We start from the raw sequence: 12,672 nt of genomic DNA, 5'->3' as shown, positions 1-12,672 counted from the left end.
TCTGCAGCTGGCTTCCCTGCTCTGATACCTGGGAGCTCTGCCGCACTCAGGCACCCCCGTCTTTCTGTGACCCCGAGGGTCCTGAGACCACACTGTCCCGCGAGGGTTCCACCCCCCGCTTAGCCACTGCAGCGACGTCCCTCCACGGAGCCGACTTCTAAAAGGTCCGATTTTGTGCTCCGCGGCTCTATCACTTGCCAGAAGCGGCCGATGGAGGCCCCCTCCCCCGTCGTCTATCCTCCCGAATATCGCCTCGGATTCACTTCTCCGCACGTCCTACCTTCCAGTAAGTGGTCGCTTCTCTGTTCAGAGAGTTGTTGCTACTCTCCTCTTCGATCTCCTGTTGAGTTCGTAGGTGTTCAGAATGGTTTGATTCCCTATTCAGCCGAATTCCTGAGACCAGACGAAATCTAGGTCTCCTACTCCTCCGCCATCTTGCTCCGCCCCCCCTCACAACTACCATTTTTAAATCAGAATTTCTAGAGATGTTCTTATTCCTTTAAAGATCCAAACCAAAAAGTGATTACTTGTGAGTCATACCCGTGTCTAAAACATACTGTAGCTTCCTTTTTTTACTCAGCACCCTTGTGACAAGTAACTCATCCAAACATTTCACTAAAAAAAAAAAAGGGTACTCCATTAAAAAGACACTTTAATTCTTTCTTTTCCCCCAAGATTTTATTTTTAAGTAATCTCTACCCCATCATGGGGCTCAAACTCACGACCCCAAGAGCAAGAGTCACACGCTCTACTGACTGAGCCAGCCAGGCACCCTGACACTTAAATTCTTAAAAATATTTTAAAATTTACATGTACTGAAATTTCTTCTTTGGTTAACAGTTCTGAGTTTTGATAAATGCATAATCTTCTAACAACCACCATAATAAAGATACAGAAAAATTCCATTATCCTCCCCTCAAAATTCCCTTGTGCTGCCCCTTTGTAGTCAAGGCCTCTTCCCACACTTTATCCCTAGCTAACCACTGTTGTGTTTTCATTTTAAGTTGAAAATATTTCCCAATTTTCTTGGAGACTTCCTCATTGACCCACGGGTTACTCAGAAGTATATTGTTTAATTTCCTAATATTTGGGGGATTTCCCACATCTTTCTGTCATTTATTTCTAGTTTGTTTCTGTTAAAGACAAGGGCATTCTTTTCAACTGGGCATGGTTTCTACTACAGCCCAGAACATGGTTAATCTTAGTGAATGTCTCATGTGCATTTGAATAAAAGAAATGCCGTAGGGGTGCCTGGGTGGCTCAGTCGGTTGAGCATCTGCCTTCAGCTGGGGTCACGGTCCCAGGGTCCTGGGATCCAGCGCCATGTCTGGCTCCCTGCTCAGGGGTAGTCTGCTTCTCCCTCTGCCCCTCTCCCTGCTCATGCTCACTTTCTCATGAGCATGAGCAAATAAATCTTTTAAAAAATCCTTTAAAAAAAGAAAAAGAAAAAAAATGCAGTATTCAGCTGTTGTTTGAGGGATTACTTTATAAATGTCAGGTAGGTCAAGTTGGTTGATAGTGTTCGGATCTTCTGTATCTTTGGATGATTTACTGTCTACTTGTTCTATGGATTACTGAGAGAAGAATGTTGAAGTTTCCAAAGATAATTGTGGATTTACTTCTCCTTTCAGTTCTACCATTTTTTTTTCCTCTGTTCTTAAGACTGCATAATTTCTATTGACTTATCCTCAAGCTCACTGTTTCTTTTCTGTGTCATCTATATTCTACTGAGCCCATCTACTGAGTGATTTAAAAAAAATTATAATTTTTAGTTCTAAAATGTCCATTTAGTCCTTTTCAGTATTTTATATTTCTCTGCTAAGAATCTATACCTTTCCATTTGTTTCAAGAGTGTTCATCTTTACCATGGCGGTTGTTTTGTTTTCCCTCCCCAGTCTGCTTGGTATTATTTACTTTTCAGAGTTCTCGGGTAGTTGCTTGAGTACTTCGTTCAGTTTTTAGTGTAATCAGTGGAAAAGAGGCTACAGTGAACTTACTCCATCTTAGCCCAATAACAACACTCTTAAATAGAACTAGTAGGATACCCACTAAGTGAAATGTCAACCTCATGCTAAGGTACATCACTCTGCCTATAAACCCATCATAGTTTCTTCAGAACTTCTGCCAATTAGGCGTTATAGGAAACTAGAAGTTTACAATCTTATTGTTTAACAGGAAAAAAAAAACAAGATAAAAAAATTAACATGTTGCGAATTTTTAGAAGTCCATAATGAAATACTGCTGAGTAGAAAAGCAGAACAACACAAGAAGGGGCTACTTATCTCTTATAGAAAATTCAGCTAAGGGGCACCTGGGTGGCTCAGTCAGTTAAGCATCTATCTTCCGCTCAGGTCATGATCTCAGGGTCCCCACTCAGTGGGGAGGCTACTTCTTCTCCCTTTGCCCCTGCTCTGCTCTCTCACCCACTCTCTCAAATAAATAAAATCTTAAAAAAAAAAAAAAAGAAAATTAAGCTAAATGTAAAGAAAAAAAAGAAGGAAAGGTGCTTTTTCAACAACCATAAGAGGTGAAAACTAGTGAGCATAATTAAACAGGAACAGAAGAGAAGAAGCAAAAAAGCTGAATGAGCCTCTACCTTCAGCTTTAATTCCTTTTTTCTATAGAATTACAGCATGACTCTAATAGTCTCTTTCAGCTTTCAAATCCTGTAAACCTCTATCTTAATTCAAAGTAACAGGAAAGTCAATTCTTTTGCAGAATCTATTTCAAGAGAAAGTTAACTAATGTCAAGAAAATAAAGGGAGACTAAATTTCTTCATAGGAGCAACAATCTTTCTGAAGTGGTGAGTCAAGACTTAATTTATTCACCATAAATTATGGTTGCTGTAGTCATAATCCATATATATTATATGATGGTTACCATACAGTATATTATGGATGTTTTATAGATATGTTAAAGGTGAGAAAGCCTACCATTTTTACACAGAAGGAAAGCACAGTTACTGACCCCTGACCTCTACAGTCTTGGTGTTTTCCATGTCCAGCTGTGGGTACGCAGCCATATTCCACCTCATCAGAGCCCTCCCCCATAACTCAGCTTCCGTCTGGGAGCTTCAGACACGACAGGGGATAACAAGGCTGTGGGCGCCTCTGCCAGGTCAGTCCTAAGAGTTTTGTGGCAGCTGGGAAGGAGGGAGGAAGAGACATCCCTAATGGTAAGAGATAATAACCAAGCATTAACTAAAGGATAGGTTCCTCAATTTACCATTAATTGATTCACAAAGCATTTTTTGAGCACTTATAATTTGCCAGGCTTAGAGATTTAGAGAAGAAGATCCCAGCCTTCAAAGAGTAATAGTCTACTGGGGAGTCAGGCATGCAGATGGTGAGACCATAATTACAATATATCATATCAAATTCCCTTCTGTTGAGCCTGCTGTAAGTCACCTCTGCTGTTATCAAACTGGATATTTGTCACATTTACTTGTTCTGGGCAATGCTTCTCATATACGTCCCACCATCACCTTACTCAAGAAAACAGTCAGGTAACTGGTTCAAGTTCAGACTTATAACATCTAGATGTGTCATCTTGACCATGTTACTTAATTCCTCTGGGCATTATTTTCCAACTTATAAATGAGAGAGATGGACTAAACTGAATATCTAAGGTTTAACACGTCATCTTCCTTCTGACTATAATGTCACTTTTTACAAACCCAGCATCCCTTACTATCCTAGCTCCAAACCTGTGGGCCCCATCCCTCCAGGTCAGTCCCTACGTCTTTCCCAATTGCCCTCATTTTCACTCTTGGCTTCAACAGTATACCGTGCCCACAGAGGTATATGGTGTAAAATCATGGGAAGGACATGAAGTCAGGCAGGCCTGGCTCAAGACTTATTTGCTGTGCAATTCTTTTTTTTATTCTTTAAGATTTCTTTATTTGAGAGAGAGAGAAACCCAAGCAGACTTCTCGCTGAGCGCAGAACCTGACGCAGAACACAATCTCATGACCCTGCGATCAGACCTGAGCCAAAACCAAGAGTTGGACTCTCAACTGACTATGCCACCCAGGCGCCCATGCTGTGTGATTCTAAGTTAATTATTTACCTTAAAAGCCTTGGTTTATTCATTTGTGAAAGGGTGCCTCCCTTTTCCCCTTCCATCATCATCTTGTCATGTATTTCAGCTTTCCCTCCTCCCTTATCATGTTTTAGCCAGCTCTATCTTCCTTATGTGCTGTTTTTACCTGTTCTTCCCTCCTATTCAGAAACCCTAAGTGACTCCCTACTAATTAAAAACTCTCAGGCTTGACCTGGCTTAACCCAGTAATACCTCCTGCTCTCAGGACAGAACTCTCCTTATTAGTACTGCTGGTTTCCTCACTGAGGGTCAGGACAGAACTCTCCTTATTAGTACTGCTGGTTTCCTCACTGAGGGTCACTCCCCTTCCCCTTCTGTCCAGGTAAATTTCACCCACCCGTTCATCCCACCTCTTGAAGAAAGTTTTCCCCGACCACTCCTGAAAAAGGATTCCTACGTTTTCCTTTCCTTTCCCTTCCCTTCCCACCCCTCCCTCCCCCTTCCTTCTTCCCTCTCTTAGTTTCACCTTTCCTTCCTTCCTTCCCTCTTTTTAGGATTCTTACATTTTTCTTAACAAAGGTATGCCTGTCTCCTTGGACCAGTTTTACACCTTACTCATATTCTTTCTTCTCTATATCATTTCTTGCTGCTTACAAGGGCCTCAGAAGATTAGGGGCTGGTCTCCACCCAAGTTGCATATATTGGCCAGTAGAGGCAGAAAAGCAAAAGGACATGTGTGATGTCAGCCTGGACAACCAAAGACTTCAACATTCCACCCTGTCAGGGTTGCCCCAAATTTGCCTTTAAAATTCCAATAAAGACACTGGAGGGTGATAGGTAATAGCTAACTACACCTAGGGACCAGCTATATGCAATGCGGTTCTTCTAAGCCTTGTCAAGCCACAGCCTTGAAACAACCATGTAAAAGCTTAAGGGTCAACATCATGAATTTAGAAGGGCATTTTTCATAGTTAAGAAGGATATCCCCTAGACTATGATCTCCTTGAGAACAGGATCATGTTTTACTCAAAACAGCATCCCTAATACCCACATAGGGTCTAGTAAGAAGCTGATACTTAGTGTTTCATTCATTCTCAGAGAATGAATGATTGACTGGCTATTAGACTGTGTTAAGTAGATTGTTGAGACCATTCCTCCGGTATTTAAAAATCAAGACAGAGCCACCCTTGTCTTGGATTATACAGGAACAATTCTATCCAAAGGATGTGGAATGGATTCTCAAGCAAATGATATTTTGCCTTCTTTGATGTAACAGGAATACTGAGAAAGGTCAGCCCTCTCTGGCTAACTCGTTAAGTTATCCATTTTTCCATCTCTCCTGGTACTGTCATACCCTCCACGAACCTGAAAAATAGATCCAGGGAGAGAAATGCCCAAGCATCATGGTATTTTTTTGGACTTACCCTTCCTGTTGTCTCATTCATCTGTCTTGTGTCCAACAGAGCTCCATTGCCTGTTTTCTTATCTGTCTCAAATCTTTTCCTAATGGAATTTAACTGGCTTTTGCTCAATTCTAAACAAGATGAAAGTAATGGTAACAGGATTTGGCAAAGATTAAACACTGAGAGTATAGTCCGACAGAAATGGTCCCCAACCCTCTTCAATCTACAGACCACTTCAATGACATAAGATTCCACGGTCACCCCTAACATCGCTAACCACATCACACATTAGAATCAATGGAAAGACTGGTGCTGCTTTTGATGGAGTGCCAATGAGGCAATGGTCTAACATCTCTTATGTTCCTTACCAGATTATTCATTTTTGCTAGAAGCAAAAGTAAAGTAGTACACAAAATTACATGACCTGTAATCAGCATTCATTTAAAAGAATGACTGTCATAAGACTACACAGTCAATTCCAAGATTCTGATGGTTCATTTGAATATTTTCCTTTATAAATTATACCACTCCAGCTTCCAAAAGGAGGATTGAAAGAATTCAGGATACATATACTCTCAGAAGCCATGAGGAGCCACAGTTTGCACAAAGACAAAATAAACAACTGAATTTTTCTGGCATCGTTAATCAAAACAGCTGTCCAATTAACCTAACAGTAAGTGAACTATGTACCAGGCAGGTTCATATATGTTATCCATCTCATCTTCATAATAAACCTAGTATGGCTATTATTCTTGCTGTCATCTTAAAACCGAGGGTCAGGGAGAGTAAGTAACTTGCTCAAGGTGTCAGCACTAGTAAGCAGAGCAGAACTTTGAACTCAGGGCTTTCTGACTTCAAACCTTTGCATTTAAAACATTCAAATGTACTGGCCCATGGTTCTGTTACTGAAATCATGAATAAAGAGTTGAACAATGGATACCACAGAGAATGTGAAGAATAAAAGTGACCCTTAACTCCCACATCACACAAAAAAATTAACTCAAAATGGACCACAGACCTAAATGCAGGAGCTCAAACTATAAAAACTTAGAAAGAACCAGGAGTAAATCTTCATAACTTTGGGTTAAGTTAGGCAATAGTTTCTTAAGCTACGACAGTAAAAGCACAAGCAAAAAAAGAAAAAAAATTGATAAACTGGGCATCAAAATTAAAAACTTTTGTGCGGCAAATGATACCATCAAGAAAGTGAAAGGTAATCTACAGAACAGGAAAAAATATTTGCAAATCATATATTTGATAAGGAAACTGTATCCAGAATAAAGAACTCTTACAATTCCATAATGACAAAATAACTCAGTCAAGAAGTGGGCAATGAATGTAAATAGACATTTCTCCAAAGAAGATATACAAATGGCTCATAAGCTCATGAAAAAATGATCAACACAGTTAGTCATCAGAGAAAGAGAAATCAAAACCACAATGAGATACTACTTCACACTCACAGGAATGGATATAATAAAAAAGACAGACAATAATGAGTGTTGGTGAGAATGTGCAGAAATAGGAACATTCTTTCATTACCGTTAAGAACGTAAAATGGTACAGCTAGTTTGGAAAACAGCTTGGTAGTTCCCCCAAACTATTCAACAGAGTTACCATATGACCCAGCAACTCGACTCCTAGGTTTACATTCAAGAGAAATGAAAACATGTACACACAAAAACTTGACACAAATATTCACAGCACCTTTACTCATAACCAAAACAAATAGAGCAACTCAAATTTCCAATTGATGAATGGATAAACAAAATATGGCATGGTATATCCGTACACTGGACTATTATTTGTAATAAAAAGAAATGAAGTATTGATGCATGTTATACATTCATGAACCCAAAAAACATTATACTAGGTAAAACTAGGTAAAAGAAGTCAGTCACAAAAGACCACATTATGTATGATTCCCTTTATATGAAATGTCTAGAATAGACAAGTTTACACAGACATAGATTAGTGGTTGTCAAAGGCAAGAGGGGGTGGGGTGGGAATGATTGCTAACTGGATTTCTTTTGGGGATAATGCAAATGTTTTAAAATTGTGGCGATGGTTACACTCCGTAAATACACTAAAAACTATTAACTAGTATATTTTAAATGGTGAAATTTACGATAAGTGAATCATTATCTCAATAAAAATGTTAAAACAACAAAAAAAGGTTGGCCAGTGGTTATGAGACCATGAGAATCTTGCTCTGGATCACTCACATTCTAGATGTCCTCTTGGCACTGTTTCTACAGCACAAACATATATGGGCAAGAGTCACCTTCCTCCACCTGGGTTGGGGGGGATAGTAAGCAAAATTATAGCACCTCCTCAGACAACCATCTGGTCAATATTATGCAAGCTTCTGTTATTTCTGGAATGCATACTGCAATGTGCTTGTGCCCTAACCTGCTGGTTGGGCCCATGAAGCCTGCAGCTGGATAGAGCTCAGGGCAGCAGTCCTCCTGTTTGCTGAGTGAGCAGGAAAGGGACCTAAAACTGCAAAGCAGAAAGCTCACAGCACAGCTCAGAAAATTTCCTTGTGACAAAACATATGCACAAAGCTGAGCAAAGTCTTCCTCACTCCTGAACTCCTCCCTTCCTCCTACCCCCAAACAGAGTCTGCTATTCTAGGTCAACATACTTTAAATATAGGTGCATGATGAATCAGCTAGAATTATATAATGATCAAGCAGGAAGGACCTTTCAAAGTATTATGTAATGGAGCAATGACTCTGAAGCCACTTACTAACTGTGTGACCTTGGGCCAGTTCCTTCATCTTTCTGTGTCTCAATATCTTCATCTGGAAAATGGGATAATAAAGGCAACTGCTTCTTAAAATTGCCGTGAAGATTAAATGAGATAATCCATGTAAAATGTTTAGAATAGGGCCTGGAACATTACTGAGTTACTACTTTCATAATTAACTGGTAAATCTCATCATTTTTATGGAGGAAGATGCTAAGTTCAGAATGGTAAAGTGACTCTGAAGCTGGCAGTGATAGAGCTGCTATCAACTGACTCCTCAACTAGGGTTCTACTGTAGAGCATTAATTTACAACCAAGCATGTATAATATTCCCGGACCAACAAACATACAATGCCTAGCTCTGGGTCTCACACAATACAGGTATTTGTGAAATATCTGATCCATTTCCGTTTCATTCCAGGTGTAATCTAATATTTGAAGAGAGGGCTTGACACTAAATCCCAGAATGTCCAATGTTCTGATGCTTATAAAATGCGATGGCTCAGGGCTGTTGAATAAAATACACATAAGCTCTTGCTTTCTCTCTCGCTTCCTTTTTTTTTTTTTTTCATTTTGCTTTTAAGGAGCACAGGGTACCTGAGTATAATACCTAGTGTATTAGGAAAAGGGACTGCTTCTATTTCTGTATTTTAGCACTACACTCATGCAAGCAATTAAGATGCTATTCTTGGGGTTTGATGATGCTTCCAACTTTCAGTAATTGATACCTACCAGTTTAATTCAAGAAGCAAGAGAAACTCACAAAATAAATACAGTATTTAGCAAAATACAATAAATGCAATCAAAGTAAGCTTTTAAACAATCTCATCATTTCTCTCTCTCTCACGCACTCCGACCACTCCATGGTGTTTCTAACAGCGTAAGAGGCCCTGCAGGGGCCTATCAAGCTTCCTACCCACCCCTGCAGCCTTGTTGGAGGCTTAGCCTCACTCTACACTCTGCAGCCATGTGGGTCTTCTTTCCTGTCCTCACTCACCTGTCTCTATCCTGCCTTGGGGCCTTCATACTGACATTCCCTGTAGCTAAAAATTCTTCGTTGCAACCTCCAGTTGCAGCTCTGCCTTGGCCGCACTCACTTCTATTTATCCTTTAGGCTCTGCTTAAATCTTTTCTTCAGAGAAGCAGTCCCCAGTGACCCAAACTAGCTTTTCTCCTTCACCTTCCCCCAAATCACACACACTTGGAGCATGTTTCTAAGTACTTATTCAAAGAATGTCTTCTCCCCCACTAGACTATAAGCTCAAGGAAGGCTGGGACTGTGTCTGTCTTACTCAATGTTGCTTGCCCCGTGGCTAACATAGTGCCCAGGACACAGTAGGTGGTAAGTGAAATTAACAATATCCTCCAAGTAGTCAAAGGATCAGCTAATAAACTGATTTCCTAATTTCTCCACTCAAATTTGACAAAAGGCTTCCCATATCAAGCTGTGGGCATGACAAAATTACAAAAACAGGTATGGTTTAGAGAAAAATTCAGATGAACACAAACTGGGGCTGAGATTATATATATTTTAAAATTATAACATACAAAACCCTAAGAAAAAATATTACTTTTAAAAACAAGCTTCATGGGGCTCCTGGGTGGCTCAGGTCATGGTCCCAGGGTCCTGGGATCGAGCCCCATGTTGCCCCCTGTTGTGTTGGGCTCCCTGCTCAGTGGGGAGCCTGCTTCTCTCTCTCCTGCTCCCCCTGCTTGTGCTCTCTCTCTATCAAATGAATGAATAATATCTTTAAAAAACCAACCAAAAAAAAAACAAGCTTCAGAAAAGAAGTAACAATGTTTTCATCAAAGCTTGTCATTAACAGTCACGCTATGCTCTTTTGGGAGACTAACTCACATAGGAGGGTAAAAGAAACAAGAATGCATTTGTTCCTCCTAGGCTATACTGCTCCTTTCTGAAGTAAATTTATCTCCTAATGAAAGACAACGTGCTGAAACATAACTGGAAGTATATCCAGGAAAAATACCCAGCGGTGTGATGGGCTTCTATGAACAGTGTGCCCACAATGAGGAGGCACGTGGGTCAAGGGAACAAGCAGCATGATATAAGGACAGCTGGCTCTGGCAATGGCTCCAGCCGCCTTTTTTTAGGGCTTCCACTCTGGCACACTCACAGAATTGACTTCTCTTACTTGGGGCAGGAAAAAAAAAAAAAGAGAGAGACTTTTCCAACAGGACAGATGGTACAGACATCACATGATAAAATTCCAAAAGATCCTTCTAGAGAAATTTTACTTTATTGAAGGATACATAAAAACAGAGCGGAAAAAGGGCATTTCACAACAGGAAGCAGGTACTGTACCCAGAGACTAACCTTTCTATATAAAGGAGAAGGAGCGTAAGAAAGGTGAAGCAAAAAAAAAAAAAAAAAAAAAAGGTGGGGGGGTAGGTAGAAGAAAAGAACGATGAGTGTTCAGGTTGAAAGAAAAAAAGTTAAATAGCATGTGTGATGGAACAGGGTGAAAGACCAGGAACTAAATTTTACTCTAGGGCATAAGGTCCATACATCTCGGGGCTTAGAGATACCTCAAAGGAAAAATTACCCAATCAAGCATGTTCCCTTTAGCTTAGTAGAGTGTTAACCAGCATCAGACATTCAGCAAAGCCCAGACACAAGTTATCCACATCCAATTTAATCCTCAAAAGCAAAGGCCAGATCTTCTAAAACACTTCTCAGTCTCTACTAATGATTATAAGAAAAATACATAAACTCACTTCTAACCACAGTTTGCATAAGGAAGAGATTCTGGGTACACCCAACAGGTGCACTTTTGGCTGTGCTATATAACCTCATCAAAGTCATTATGCCAACTGATGCTCCCAGATACATCAGTCCTTAAACCACTCCAGAGCATCACCACAACATTTAAAAAACTGTTCTGTCAAAGAAAGGATGGGACAATATATCTCTCCCACTATAAGAGATACTGGGAATAATTCTGGTTTCAAATACACTGCTATTAAAATTAAAAGTGTCCAGCTTATTTTCCATAATAAAGCTTAGTTCCCAAAAGGTGCCTAACCCAAGTTTCTAACAAGCAGGCGGCTTTTACTAAACACTAGTTGCACAAATGAAAAAAAATGCTCGTTCTGAATCATATTCACAGCTGGAGAATAGTTATGACCTTCCAAGATACGAAATAAAGTACTTCCACACATTGGAAAGGGGGCGGGGTACTCTTTTTAAGCCATTCTGCTCAGAAGTGCAACGAAACAGTTGCTACGGTTTCATCTTATGGTAATTTCTGAGTCTGTAAAACAAAAAGAATGCTCAGTGAGAAAAGCAAATACTGTGTACATGCTTTGGATCTTTGAAACTGTTGAGGTGGAACTCTGATACGTTGGTCCGCACAGATGACTCCGAAGGTGACAAAAAGAAAGTGTTTGCACTGGGGACTTTGTTTGAAAAAGGACATTTCGCCTCTGGAATTCCAGCTCACCTTTGGCATTCATTTGAAACCCTCCAACCTATCTGAGGGCCAGGCGAGACCGGTTCCTTCGCCAGAATTCGACAGACTCCCAGAAGACCCCACTGCGAGAGTCAGCGCCCCCCTCCCTCTGACACCGAGGGCATCCTGCCTTTCAAGCCACCGCAAAGCTCAGTATTTCATAGCTTCCCTTGAAGTGAAAGGGCAGCTACGGCCCTCACCCAGCACCAAGGGGCTGTGTCCGTACAGCATGGGTGACACGGTCACCCATAAGAATAGCTTTGGGGAAATATTCCCGGCCCGTGCAGGCCTCTCTGGCTTCAGGAGGGACCATAACCCCGACCCAAAGGGCTCGCGTCCCGACGCCGCCCTCCGGCCGCTCAAACAAAGGACCCGGCGTCTGGCGCGCCCCCCACTCACCGCTCAGATAGTTGGTCCACTTGTACAGAACCCCCTCCATGGCGCCCGAGGTCCTTTGGTCCCCGCCGCGCCGGGGCCGTTTCCCCTCGCCCGCCGGCCCCCTCACTGCCCCAAGCCCCAGGAGGCGAGGAGCACCGGCAGCAGGGCCATCGCCCAGCGCTGCCGAGCCGCCGACTCCCGGCGCCCGGGCCCGGTGCGGGGACGCCCGGCCAGTCTCACATCCTCGGCCCGGGGGCGGGGTCACTGCGGCTGCCTCGGCACGTGAGGACGCGGCCGGCCTGGGGGCCCACGCTGTGGAGCCGGCGCACTGTTCACAAGGAGGCCAAGCCCCCGGTGGGCCCGAGTGGTGGCTGCAACCTCCGAGTTGCCGCTGGCGAGGGGAGCTGGCGGCGCAACAGCGAGCAACCTGAGTCCTCAGCCCGCCGGGCCCGGGGCCCCCTTGCGCATGCCCAATGCGCCGTCCGCGCGTACGTTCCCGAAATCTACTCCGGGGTTTGGCAGCAACCGCGGCGTTGGCGGCGGCGGCGGGGCTGTCGCAGCGGGAGGGGCTGGCAGGGTAATTGAGTCCTGCGAGGCGGGCTTGGGTGTAGGCGTCGGGTCTGCGGG

The 12,672-nt window shown here is 42.4% G+C and overlaps 1 protein-coding gene across 5 annotated transcripts in view; it reads right to left on the bottom strand.

The window, feature by feature from the left end:
• Positions 1-12,492, bottom strand: part of PLEKHA8 (pleckstrin homology domain containing A8) — a 67,396-nt gene extending 54,904 nt beyond the window's left edge. For all 5 annotated transcript variants that reach the window (XR_012380269.1, XR_012380268.1, XM_073899016.1 and 2 more), the window contains exon 1: positions 12,067-12,492. Coding sequence is in view for 3 of the 5 variants with exons in the window: in XM_073899016.1 (XP_073755117.1) it covers positions 12,067-12,106 (40 nt within the window). In the remaining 2 variants the exon portion in view is untranslated. The remainder of the gene's footprint in view (positions 1-12,066) is intronic.
• Positions 12,493-12,672: the final 180 nt, after the last annotated feature.

The sequence above is a fragment of the Callorhinus ursinus genome, unplaced genomic scaffold (genome assembly GCF_003265705.2).
Source record: "Callorhinus ursinus isolate GAN/ISIS: 27379988/994484 unplaced genomic scaffold, GSC_fseal_2.0 scaffold12, whole genome shotgun sequence".
In the NCBI taxonomy this organism is placed as follows: domain Eukaryota; kingdom Metazoa; phylum Chordata; class Mammalia; order Carnivora; family Otariidae; genus Callorhinus; species Callorhinus ursinus.
Note: the sequence above shows the minus strand (reverse complement) of the source record. Positions and strands in the feature narration are given on the sequence as shown.